This window comes from Episyrphus balteatus, chromosome 1 (genome assembly GCF_945859705.1).
Source record: "Episyrphus balteatus chromosome 1, idEpiBalt1.1, whole genome shotgun sequence".
Taxonomy (NCBI): Eukaryota; Metazoa; Arthropoda; class Insecta; order Diptera; family Syrphidae; genus Episyrphus; species Episyrphus balteatus.
The window spans coordinates 39,266,494-39,278,841 of NC_079134.1; the positions used below are offsets into that span (position 1 = coordinate 39,266,494).

The 12,348-nt window shown below is 30.8% G+C and overlaps 1 protein-coding gene across 3 annotated transcripts in view; it reads left to right on the forward strand.

The window, feature by feature from the left end:
- Positions 1–5,776, forward strand: part of LOC129912742 (cyclic AMP-dependent transcription factor ATF-4) — a 48,309-nt gene extending 42,533 nt beyond the window's left edge. For 2 of the 3 annotated variants that reach the window (XM_055991138.1, XM_055991150.1), the window contains 2 exons: positions 1,570–1,814; positions 4,629–5,776. In XM_055991138.1, the coding sequence (XP_055847113.1) occupies positions 1,570–1,814; positions 4,629–5,408 (1,025 nt within the window). In that variant the 3' untranslated portion in view covers positions 5,409–5,776. The remainder of the gene's footprint in view (positions 1–1,569; positions 1,815–4,628) is intronic. The other variant, XM_055991143.1, reaches the window with a different exon arrangement.
- Positions 5,777–12,348: the final 6,572 nt, after the last annotated feature.

The window sequence follows — 12,348 nt, forward strand, 5'->3', positions numbered from 1 at the left end:
TTCTGAAAGACCACGTTTCTTAACTAATTAAAAACTTTTATTGGTTTTGAAAAATATTTCCTCGATCCTCTGAACTTTTAGCCACCGTGTTTTGAAATCCGCTTTGAAATGCAAAAATGTATTCATCATAAACTCTATTTCGCTATTTTCAGTTCGTCAGAAGTGAAACTGAACTGTTCTTCTATAATAATACTCGCAGAACTCCTCATTTTACCAAAAATTCCAGTTTTTTAAAACGAAAGGAAAAAAGTGTCATTTTCGACTATGAGTGTGGTAAATTTTGCCCCACTCATGACTTCTTAGATTTATAAATTTTTTGTGAAAGAATCTCCTTTCTTGGAACGGCAGTTTTGAATATATCTATAAGTGATTTATATCATTGCTCAAACGTAGATATTTCTAAAAGCATTCAAAACCTTGTTTCTGTGATTTCCATTTTGTGTTCGTTGGGGAGAGTCCTACAAATTATTTTTGTCTGCCCTCTTTATTTTGTAGTTTGTCCTTGATGATTTCACAGTTTGTCTCCATACAAAAATTTTCAAAATTTTCGATGTTCTAAAGATGGTTTCAAAATTCCGATCTCAAAATATGTACCTTTTTTCAACATTTAATGAGCTTGAGCATAAAGAATAACAGTATTCCACAACTTTTCTTAAAAATCACCAGTTTCAAAGAATTCAATCTTGTGAAATTCGAAAAAGCCAAAACGCTTATTTTTACATAGGTTAAAACATTAAATGTAAGTTCAATTTGATTAATTTAATAATAACATGTAATTTATGTAAATAGAAAATTATTCATTTATCAGAAAAAGCCAGATTGGCAGGTTAATTTATTGAAAAACAAAAAAAAAAAATTGTAACCTGATTAAAAACAAAAAACACCACATCTGTAACCTATCTTTTTTTTTCTTCTCAAGTTAAGGTCTTATCAAAAAAGAGATTTATTCTTATGCAGAGAAACTTTTAACTACACCAAATCAACGTGAGATTCAAGCAAAAAGCTTATCTATTTAAATTTGTGTTGCCAACTGCAGCTATATCAGTAAATTCACATCTAGAAATTATTATTATTATTATCAACGGTAAATATTTTTGTTTGAAATAAAGCAATTTTATAAATAAATTATTTATTTAGTCTAATTAAGGTTGGCAAGGTCTTTTTTGAATACACATTTTGAGTATGTGATTGTTTTGTTTTAAAATTTTGACCAAATTGTCATCATTTTATAGTCAATCAAAGGTAGATTTTTAGTTTTGATATCTTCTTTGAAGAAGAAATTCGTTCTAAAGATGGCTTCTAAAAATGTTTATTATCAAACAATCCGAACAATTAATCAAATTATAACAGATAGAAAGCATTTCTGGTATAGATTAGATATAGATGACGTTGATGACGAGATGAGATTTTAGAATAAAATAGGAATTATTTCCGGGTAGATAATAAAGATCAGCTGAACTTTATCCCACTCAAATCCTTTTTTATCTATTGATGCTAATTTAATAGACTTTTTGATATTCTGTTTATTTACTGTATTTTAATGTTTTAATTTTTTTTATTTATTTACAGAACCATGGTCTGAAGTAAAATCATCTTCACCCCAGCAACTGATTGACTTTGAATCTTTCGAATCAGTTTTTCATCATCCATCTTTGGTAACAAAAGTACAAAATCCCTATGAAGGAGACAATTGCAGCAAATCAATTTTCAATAGTGCAACCATCTTAACACAATTAACACCGCCACAATCCCCACCTCAAGCTGCCTTAACACCACCACAATCTCCACCACAGGGACCCCAAGATGTAAAAGAGGTATAAGAACATAATTATTTAATTTTCATTTCTTTCATAACTTTTCGTTTCATGTTTCACAAAATTTAGTTGCATTTCATTTCAAAATTGGTGTTGGGTCTATCAAAACTCTTAGAAGGCTTTCCTTTATTTACACTTATGATGACACTATAGCGGAGGATGCTTCAAGGTCACATTCAAAACTCTCTTTTAGTTACTTCGAACTGCAACCAAACAGCTTCAATTTGGCACCTCATTTAGTTGGAAATCACCTTCAAACTGGTGGATCTATTGTATCTTCCCTTGTGTTCTTGAATCACATTAAAAGACTTATGCCCGTCGTACACCTAGCGTTCAACGCATTCAACGCAAATTTAAAACCTTAAATTCTAATTGATGGTGCTTTCAATTATATTCAAACAAAGAGTTTTAGACAGTTGGAGATCGCTACTAAACGAATTAATTAAAAAGTATACGTATAGTGGCGTCGTTTTTTTATAATTAATTTGTTAAATTCGCGTTGAGTGCGTTAAACGCTAAGTGTACGACGGGCATTAAGAAACTGAAACGTCAACATATTCTAGCCGTTCTAACCATAAAGTGACTTCCCAAACTGTTATACGTCGTTGAACGACTCCATTAGAGCTGCATCGTCTATCACTGATCTTTTTGGCGAAGACTTAGACAAGAAAGTCTAAAGTAGAAGAATGGTAGTCAAAATTAAATTTAAAGAAATAGCTTTTCTTAAAAAAAATCAAATACAAATGAAATCAACGCTTTATCATTGAAAAAAAGAAGTACATACTTTAAACAGTGTCGCAGGACCGGCTATTTATAGCCAAACCGGCTCCTTCAAGTTTTCTCCGGCTCCTTCAAGTTCTCATTTCCGATTTATCAAAATTAGGCTCCTTAAGTTTTCAATTTGGCGATTTTTGGTTCCTTCAAAATTAAAAACTTTTATAATAAAAGAACTTGATTATTATGATCACGCCTTAAAAGTCTTCGAAGTAGAATCTGACGTCTTGCTGAAAAGCGCAATTGTGAATGAATTTTCGCGTTCAGCTGATTAAGAAGGTTGGAATAATATTGTGTTGTGTGGACCAGTAGAATCGCTTTTGCATTCCAAAAATTTATGGCCATAACTTTTCCGGCAGAGATGATCGGCTTTGGTCTTTTTGAAACAGAACCACATGTACTACTTCGACTGTTGTTTTGTTTTGCGTATAGTGGTGGGCTCGAGTCTCATGCATGATTACAATTTTAATCGGATCCTTCTTTAAATGCTCCAAACTTTTCTCAGCAATTCTTTTGCGACCTTGATAAGCACTAAGCTAATGCGGCACTAACTTTGCGTATAGCTTTTTAATGGATAATTCCTTCTGCAACATGTTTCAAACACATTCTTCGGATATCCTCACAATTTAATTCAGCTGTCCACTTTTTGACTATTGACATTCGAATGACGATTGAATTTCGAATGAATTTGATTTGGGAGTAAATCATCCAAAACAAATAATTTTATCACCGCTCGATATACAATTTTTTTTTTTTCATTTTAACTACTAATTAAGAAAAATGACTTTTGAAAACATTCTTGTAATTAAACCAAATGAGATACAAATTAGAAACTTGTCATATGAGCTTATTGCATTAAAACTTAAAATCCTTTGCGGGATTTATAAATTTTCACTGATTGGATCGCTATAACTATGATCGCTATAAGTTTTCGCCTTCTCAAACCATGAATCTACTTATTTAAAAAAATAATTGGTTTCTGTATTAGCTTTTATAATTTCAAATCCAATGTGGGTTCTTGTATCATTTTATATCAGCTCATTTTATGAATCATTTAGTTTTACTTCTAATTTCGATTTTCGAACAACTATTTCAACATGTGTTTCTATCAATGTTTACACATCAAAAAAGTCTCTAAATTTATTTAAGTATATAAATACTTTTTCCCAAATTAGATTCCTTAACTCTAAAAATAAGATTATAATCAGCTAGATAAAGCTATAAAACCTACATAGATAAAAAGATCCAAAAACCAGAATAAAAAAACATTTTGTTCTAAATCAAAAGTCAACAAAAAAGACTGAATTAATTCGGTTACAACTGGTTAGTTCCTTCTGTTCTAAATCAAAATGCTTGCTTCTTTTTTATTTGCTTGGCTATTATTATCTGAAACACACGTTGTATGATTTTAAGTTTCACACCTGTAAACTTATTATTCCTACTTATGGTTCCAAAGTACTCATATAGGAAAATTACCAACGTTGTTGGTAATGGCGCTAAGGATTTCTAAAAAATGAAAAAAGTGATGAAATAAAAACAGTTGAATAGACTTATGAGGAAGTAACCGGCATTCAAACAGTATGAATACTTCACCAACAGAACATAGTTGGAAACATTTAAAAATTTCATACTGTTGTCAAGATGATGGTGAGTTTAGGGGTTCGGAAACTTTTACGTCATTCAGTCAAGCCCGTTTGATCAAACAAAAGCTAATGTTTGACATACATCACTTATTTTTAAAATTACGTTCAATTATGTGTGTTTGCGTAACTGGCCAAATAAATTTTGAAATACTTCAATAAGGTTATTTCCTTGTATAGCCTAGAGACATTCACTTCTTTAAGGTTTCTTGAAGTCAAAAAGTAATCAGCGGACCTTCACCAAATCGGAACATAGTCTTGTGTTGTCCTTGCGCATCCATAATCCATTTGAGTGTTCATTTTAAGTTTTTCAAATTTCTTTTCTAATTTTGCTTTTCCTTTCTTTCTTTTTTTTTATGTTTCTTTTCTTTGGTTTTAAATGGGATACATGCATTCTCAGATCTTCGATTACTTTTCATCACAACAGGTCACCCAACATCAGCAACAGCAACAACAACAACAACACTTAGAACACCAACAGCAAGCAGCTCATCATATTATCCAATCGCAGCAGCAGCAACCAAGAATTCCTACTCTTGTCTATCAGAACATCTCCAATTCCTCGATTCCTGTCACCGTATCCGATTTGATCAATAATTCCCCTTTGCCAGTCAATTCGTCGCAATTGACTTTCACCCCAAATCCATACAACAATGTCGCCAACCAGGATATCGCCCAGAATTGTCAGATTGTCGATGAAATTGTTGAAACTCGTGCCAAGGAGCTACCCGATTGGCAAGATGAACAAAGCTCTGAATTCAATTCATCATGCTTCATGTCCTCATTGTCGCCGCCTTCACAGTCGATCGATGAAGATTGGGGACGTTCATCCCCATCATCCTCTGACTCATCGTACTCGTCAGTAATTGGAGATTCCTCCTCCTCGTCCAGTGATGGATGTGGTGGAAAAATGCAAACGAGCAGCAGTCTCGCTAAAAAACGTACCCGACCTTATGGTCGTGGACCGGAAGACCGTAAAAATCGCAAAAAAGAACAAAACAAAAATGCAGCCACACGTTATCGTCAAAAGAAGAAGCAAGAAATGGAAATTGTCCTTACTGAGGAACAAGAATTGTCCAATATCAATAAGGCATTGTCGGCCACTCTTGCTGATCGCAAGCGTGAGGCTAAATATTTGAAAAAATTGATTTTGGAATTTTATCAGAATAAAAAGTTGTAATTCCTAATTTTAATATTATCTACATTCATTCAAAAAAAATAAACAAAAGGAAACTTAAAAAATAGTAAAAAGTAAAGTAAAATTTACAATAAAATAATAAACACAAGTTTAATAATTATCTCAGTTTTAAATGTATAAGTACAATATTTTGTCGATTTTAAATTTGCAAAAAACAGAGCAAACATAATATGCAATTTTTTTTCTTTTTAAATAAATAAATAATACTTTTTTTAACTTAATTTTTAAGCAGTTTTTAGTTTCCTTTGTAACATTTGCAAAGTTTTATAATAATAATATCTTTTATCTTTGTTTTAGCCAAATTTCCATATTTGTAATTTAAACAATTTTTAATATATATATTTTTTTTTTATACAAAACAAAACAGTTATTAATAAAAATAATAATTATTATCCATCTTATATATAGAAATCTATATGTACTATATATATGTTTTAGTACTCAAACAGAATTGTGTGTCTTAATTTGTTTATAAAAGAAATGTTTGGTCTAAAATGCAAATTGAATTATATGTATGTTTTGTCAATTCAAAAAAACGAGTTGTCTTTATGTGTGTTTATTGAATTGATTAGATTAAATATTTTTTTATTTTGGAAAACACAATTTTGTTAAATAAAAATATATCAAAAAATATCAAAACAAAAAACCCTTTTAGAACATCAATGTACAACATTTTGTGTTTTTTTTTTTAGATATACTGTCTGTTTGAGTTAAGAAAAAAAAAAAAATATTATGTTTATCTTACATGAAAAATATATATAAACAAAAGGGTTAATATAAATGCAAAAGTTGTTTTATTTTGCGGGTTTGACCTGTAATTGTTTTTTTTTTTTTTTAAATTGCAGTTTAGCTGAAGAAAATACAAAGAAAATGTGTAAGTATTTTGTAAACCTTGACATTGCTATTGCTAGTTATCAATCAATATTTTTATCCAAGAATTTACATTGCAAGTTATACAATGTTGTATGTCTTACACGATTGCGAATTACGAAGAAAGGCATGCAGGAAATAGAAGACATCGACTTTCTATTTCTTGAGGAAATAAAGTAGTTAGTTTTCTGAGCAAGAGTACGACAAAGATACAGATGGGTCATTATGGTGTATGTGTAATATTTCTTCTCTAATGTCGTCCTTAGTTCAAAATGTTTTCCAATTAAAATTTTCAATGCGTCTTTCAAGTGTCGACTTGATCTTTGGTTTATACTTTGAGAAACGATTAGATGGATTATTTTTTTTGTTTTTTAAATTTGTATAAGTTCAGTAAAAAACTACTTATACAAATATGTGTGTGTTAATTTTTGAAAACTAATACATAAGTGAGTTTTAAAATTCGTAAATTAAAAGCTAGGATTACTTATTTCATTTTAAAAATAATTTTCTTATGAAGGTACTAGAAATACTATACCAGAATTTATAATTTTGTTTTTCAATTTTAAAAAGTGGCCCCTACAAGGCAGGGGCGTTTTCATATCGAGATAGAAAAATGAATACGAAATTTAAAGAAAATTTAAATTAGATATCAAGAGGGCTCAGATAATATTTTTGCCTCTTTAGAGCCTAACCTAGAATTATATTAGCACCATTTTTTAGGGAAATTCAGTTTAGTATCGTAGTGATTTGAAACAAGATGAAACGAAAAAGCGACACGACAAATCAATTGATTATAACTTTTTTTCTTTAATAGATAAATGAATAAAATGAATACTGATAGGTAATTAAACAAGCTATAATTGTACAAAATTTCAATCAATTTCGTATTCAAAATTCTGAGATAACGGTAAAAATATATTCTTTTTCTAAACACGTTATATCTTTTGATCCAGAGCACATACAAATTTTATTTAACTTTAATATGCATTTTGATAATAATACCTTTCATTTGATATATCACACATAACGGTACGTGCTCTACAAATTACACAATCTTAAATTGAAAAACTTGAAAGATACCTCAAAATACATGTGGAGATCTGTTGCCGATGACCAGCCACCAGTGTAGGAAGTACCGTAATCTCAGTTTGAAATTTCGACATGGTTGGCTTAAGAAATTCTTACTTTTTTTGTACACAAATTCATTTTAGTACATCTAAAATGTATCCATTTTATTTTAATTCCGAGCTTAAGGAAGAGGTACGTGATGTTTTCACATACATTACAAACAAAATCTAATGAATCCAGCTGTCATTTGGCTGGAATATATTGGAAATATTCGCTTCGAATTCCATAATTGAGCGATTCGATTCGAGTCAAAAAGGGAGATATCGAATCTTAAACGATCGACTTCGTATTCTATAACACAGGTCAACAAAATTTAATTTTTTGTTTGGTGCCGAGACTAAGATATACTTTTCTATAGGTTTTCAGAGTGTTGAACTCAAATCTGAAGTCAAAAATATCCTATTAGCTCCCGTTTTGGAAATATTACCGTTAGAAAATGTAAAAAAACGTTTTTCTTACCACTTTTGATGTCATGCCTTTATTTGAAGATTTCTTTTTTAATATAAATCATAACGGTTTCTATAAGAACTATTTTACTCCTTTGAAAAACAGTTTAAATCTTTGCAATATCTTTTTTACTGCCCGAGATATTTTGAAATGAAGTAAGTATGTTTTTATCAAAAAGGAGATGAAAAAGTGATATCTGTTTGATACATTACAATAAGCCAAAAAACTGACGATATCTCGAACAATAAAAAAGATATCGAAAAGATTTAAAAAGATCTTGAGAGAAGGAAAATAGTTCTTATAGAAACCGTTATAATTTATATTAAAAAAAAATTTCTTCACATAAAGTATAACCTCAAAAGTAGTTTTTTTACATCTTCTAACGGTAATATTTCGGGAGCTGATAGGATATTTCTGACTTCAGATTCGAATTCAGCACACCGAAAAGCTACAGAAAAGTATATCTTAGTCTCTGAAAAACTCACAAAAATAATGCAGAAAGCTTAGACTTTGGTAAAAAAAAAAAAAACGATTTGTGTGCTCTTTGCTCTAGCAAGAAAAAATAACTTGCAAAAAAAAGGGCAACGCAGGAATGGGTCACTATGGCGTATGAGTATTTTTTTTCTTTCTGATTTTGTACCTATTGCAAATCGTCCCCTTTCTGCGTTAACCTTCTAATTAGATTTTTTACAATATTTGGTTTCCTGTCAAATAGCAGAGCAATACTCTTAGAATATTAGCTCGGTGATGGTAGTTAGCTCTATCAAGGAATGATATCTCATCTTTTTCCTCTTCTAAGAAGATCGCCTTTTTCCTAATGCATTTTGTTAAGCTACCCTTAACGCTCTTGACGGAGAGTATTCTTTTCCGAAAGCAAGTCCCTTCAACAGTGAGATAAACCTCGATTTCTTTTACGAATATATCCTTAATTCAAATTAAGACTAAGATACTTTTTAACCTTATTATTGATGCTCCTTTAAAATATTTAATTTTTGAAAATGAAGGTACGTAAAATATAAACGCAATAATCAGATATACATTAAAGAAGTAATTCACAAAAGCTTTCTATCAGTTAAAAACAAATTAAACAAAAAACAAACAAAAAAAATTAGCAAAGGTCATTTTGTTTTCCACCCACGCGTCTAACATTTCAAATATAAACGAATTAGAGCAAAACATTAGCTTAAATCCTTTTACACTTTTTCATTTGATTTTCCGGCTTTAAGATGACTGATGTCCTGCCTACGTGCGACATCATTTCCCGTCACTACTAAACTAAATTTTCCGCCTCGTTAATTTATATTAATATGAGCTGAACGGATTCAAAGCAGCAGTATATGCATGCAGGATAGGAGTTGGGATCTAGGATTCAGAATTCAGGATTCCTTCTAACTACAACATAGGCCAAAGCAGCAAACATACATACCTCTAGTTTCTATTCTACTCTCTTTCATAATATAATGCGTGTGTGGTTGTGTTTTTATCTAAATTGATATTTTTCACACTTACTCAGTTCAATGAATTCACAAATTACGTTTGGGAGTTGTCCTTGTCATTTGGTGTTGCTGTGCTTATATGATGCTATGTGGTGGTGGTGGCGTCCGCTTCGTCCTTGTTGTGTCGCCACCACCCCCGCTGCCGCCAACCACCATCTCCCAGAGCTGCCGTTCATGTCTGCTGCGTGTGACAAAAATTTAAGACTTGAGATTGATTTTCTTTCTATTTGCTATAATTTAATACCCTACCCCGGCACAATAGACTTTCAAGCTTGTTCAAGGAAGGTACATTCTAAATACATACTGTATGATTAAAGTTCCCCCAGATGAGAAGGTTAAAAAGCCATAATATCCCAATTGACGTTGTCATTGAAAAAAAAAAAAAAAAAAACAGAAAGTAGATATGTGTGGTAGCTACTCATTTTAAGCTCAATGATTTTTTTGAATGGGAACAAGATTAAAAGACGCCCAGTTTTCAAAATAGATTCAGCTTTAATTTAACACAGCGAATCAATATAGTAACGGAAATATTGTTATAGAGTTGAGACTGATTTGACTTTAGATCTTTAAGACTGTTTGGCATTTGGCTAGCATTTTTTGGAAACTACAAGGATACCTATAATTCCAGATTGTAAGGAGAATTGGGTTTAATTGCATCTTTTCCTTTTTTTTGTCTTAGCCAATGCTAATATATCATGAAATAGGTTTTTACCTTAAGCAAAAGTGTGATCATTTTATCGTTCGATTAAACCCCATGTTACACACCATGAAGAACGTTAAGCGAATCTAGGATGTTCGACTGCGAAAAATAATAAGAGTTTCTGATGACCGCAGTAATGGTTTGCAGCGGGTGAATCAACCACAGATGCAAGCCAAAGCATCTTCAGAATCATTATGGAAAAACATTGGGATTTTTTGGAGGATTACATAAACTGATATTTAATATCACCCGAGAAAAATGGAAATAGAATTAAAAAATTCTTTTTTTGACTGCAGAAGCTCAGCCGAACCACAGCAGTTTGGTAGAAAAATGCGATGCATTATTGACTATTTTGATGATATATTGTTGGCTACTATGTTTAAAAGTAAAGATTAAAAATAACACAAAATTACAATATCAAAAAAAAACTTTATATTTATTTTTTCGTTTAACCAAAATATAATTTTCTAATTATGGGTTTTTAACCTCACAACATGATGATAAAGGTTTTTTAAAACATATTTGGCAATGTCTGCCGGACCTATTAGTAACTTTACAATAAACTATCCAATTGTAAAATTAGTAAAATATAAAAACGTATGTAGTTAAAAGGTGCTAAGAGTGAGACAGTGCGAACTTTCTCTTTTTTGAAAGCAAGCACCAAGGACAGTAACGCTAGTTTGGATCAAAACGTTTATTTTCCCATCCGCGTGTTTTAATTTTGTTTCGATTAAAATTAAGTTGTCCATTTTCCTACACCGGAAAATATTACACAAAATCAGGGCCCTATTTCATAAAACTATTAGTGTTGTACCTACTTGTAGACTTGTAGTACAGGTAAAATAGGCATTTAAAAGAAAAAAAAAAAATTGTTACACTCATGAAACTTGGCAAAAAGTTTGCTTTTGGGATAAGAACCAAGTACAAAAAAAGTCTATAAAAAAAAGTTGGGTGGAAGGGTGTTTTTTCGCGGACAAGAGGGAGGGGGTGAAGGTCAAAAATATACTGAAAAAAATTGTTTGTCGAATATCATCATATAACACTTGTTTTGATGCTGAATCTAATGACATAAAAATAAAGTCGATACGATTGCTTTAAGAGAAGTTATAGCCGATTGAAAACAAGGGTGCTTGTTTTTTGACTTCAACAGGTAAAATATAACCGAAACCCATGGGAAAAACATGCTACACTGATGAAATTCGGGATGAAGGTCTTAGATAAAGCAGGGACAAGGGATTCGCAAAGTTCTTAAAATTATTTTTGGAGAAAGGGTGTTTTTTTGAAGACATCTACAAAAAGAGCTAGAATTTTTTAAACTCGATGAAATTTCATAAAAAAAAGCAAAAAAAAACATTTATTTTTATGTTCTTATACTATTAAATCAATTTTTTTCTTTGACAACCTATACAAAATTGTATACCATGTAAAAGCTTATTGTTTCACCTTTCATATGTCTTATCAATCTCATTTCAAAGATGCCTACAAGAGGAGTTAGAATTTTTTAAAGTCAACCATGTCGAATTTCCAGACTGAGATTATGGTACTTCCTACACTGGTGGCTGGTCATCGGCAACAGATCTCCACAGATGTTTTGAGGTATTTTTCAATTTTTTCAATTTAAGATTGTGTAACTTGTAGGGCACGTGTAATATATCAAATAAAAGTTTATGTTATCAGCATGCTTATTAAAGTTAAATCAAATTTGCATGTGCACTAGATCAAAAGATATAACGTGTTTAGAAAAAGAACATCTTTTTACCGTTATCTCAGAATTTTGAATTTGAAATTAATTGAAACAATACAATTATAATTTACATATTTAGTAACCTATCTACAGTACAAATTTCATTCATCTATCTATTAAAACAAAAAAGTTATAACAAGTTGAATGTTCGTAACGCGTTTTCGTTTCATTTTGTTTCAAATCACTACGATACTAAAGAAGTTTTCACTTCAATTACTAAGAATTCATTGTCGTTTCTTGTAATTTTATATTTTTCCTAGAAATGACAAAAAGCAAACTGTGAGACATACATAGTTAAAAGAAATCTATGAATTGAAAATGATTTCAGTTTTTTCTTTTGTTTATTTTTTCTTTTTTTTTTGTAATTTTTTTGAAGAAATGGGTTAAAGTAACATAGTTTACTATATAAACTCCTAGTTACTTATTTATTTGACGTTTTCGAAAATTTTGTTTGTTTTATTTTTCCGTCTCACTGTTCGCCTTTGCCTGTCTCACTGATTGCACCCCTTACAAACAGTGAGACGTTTTGATGTTTTC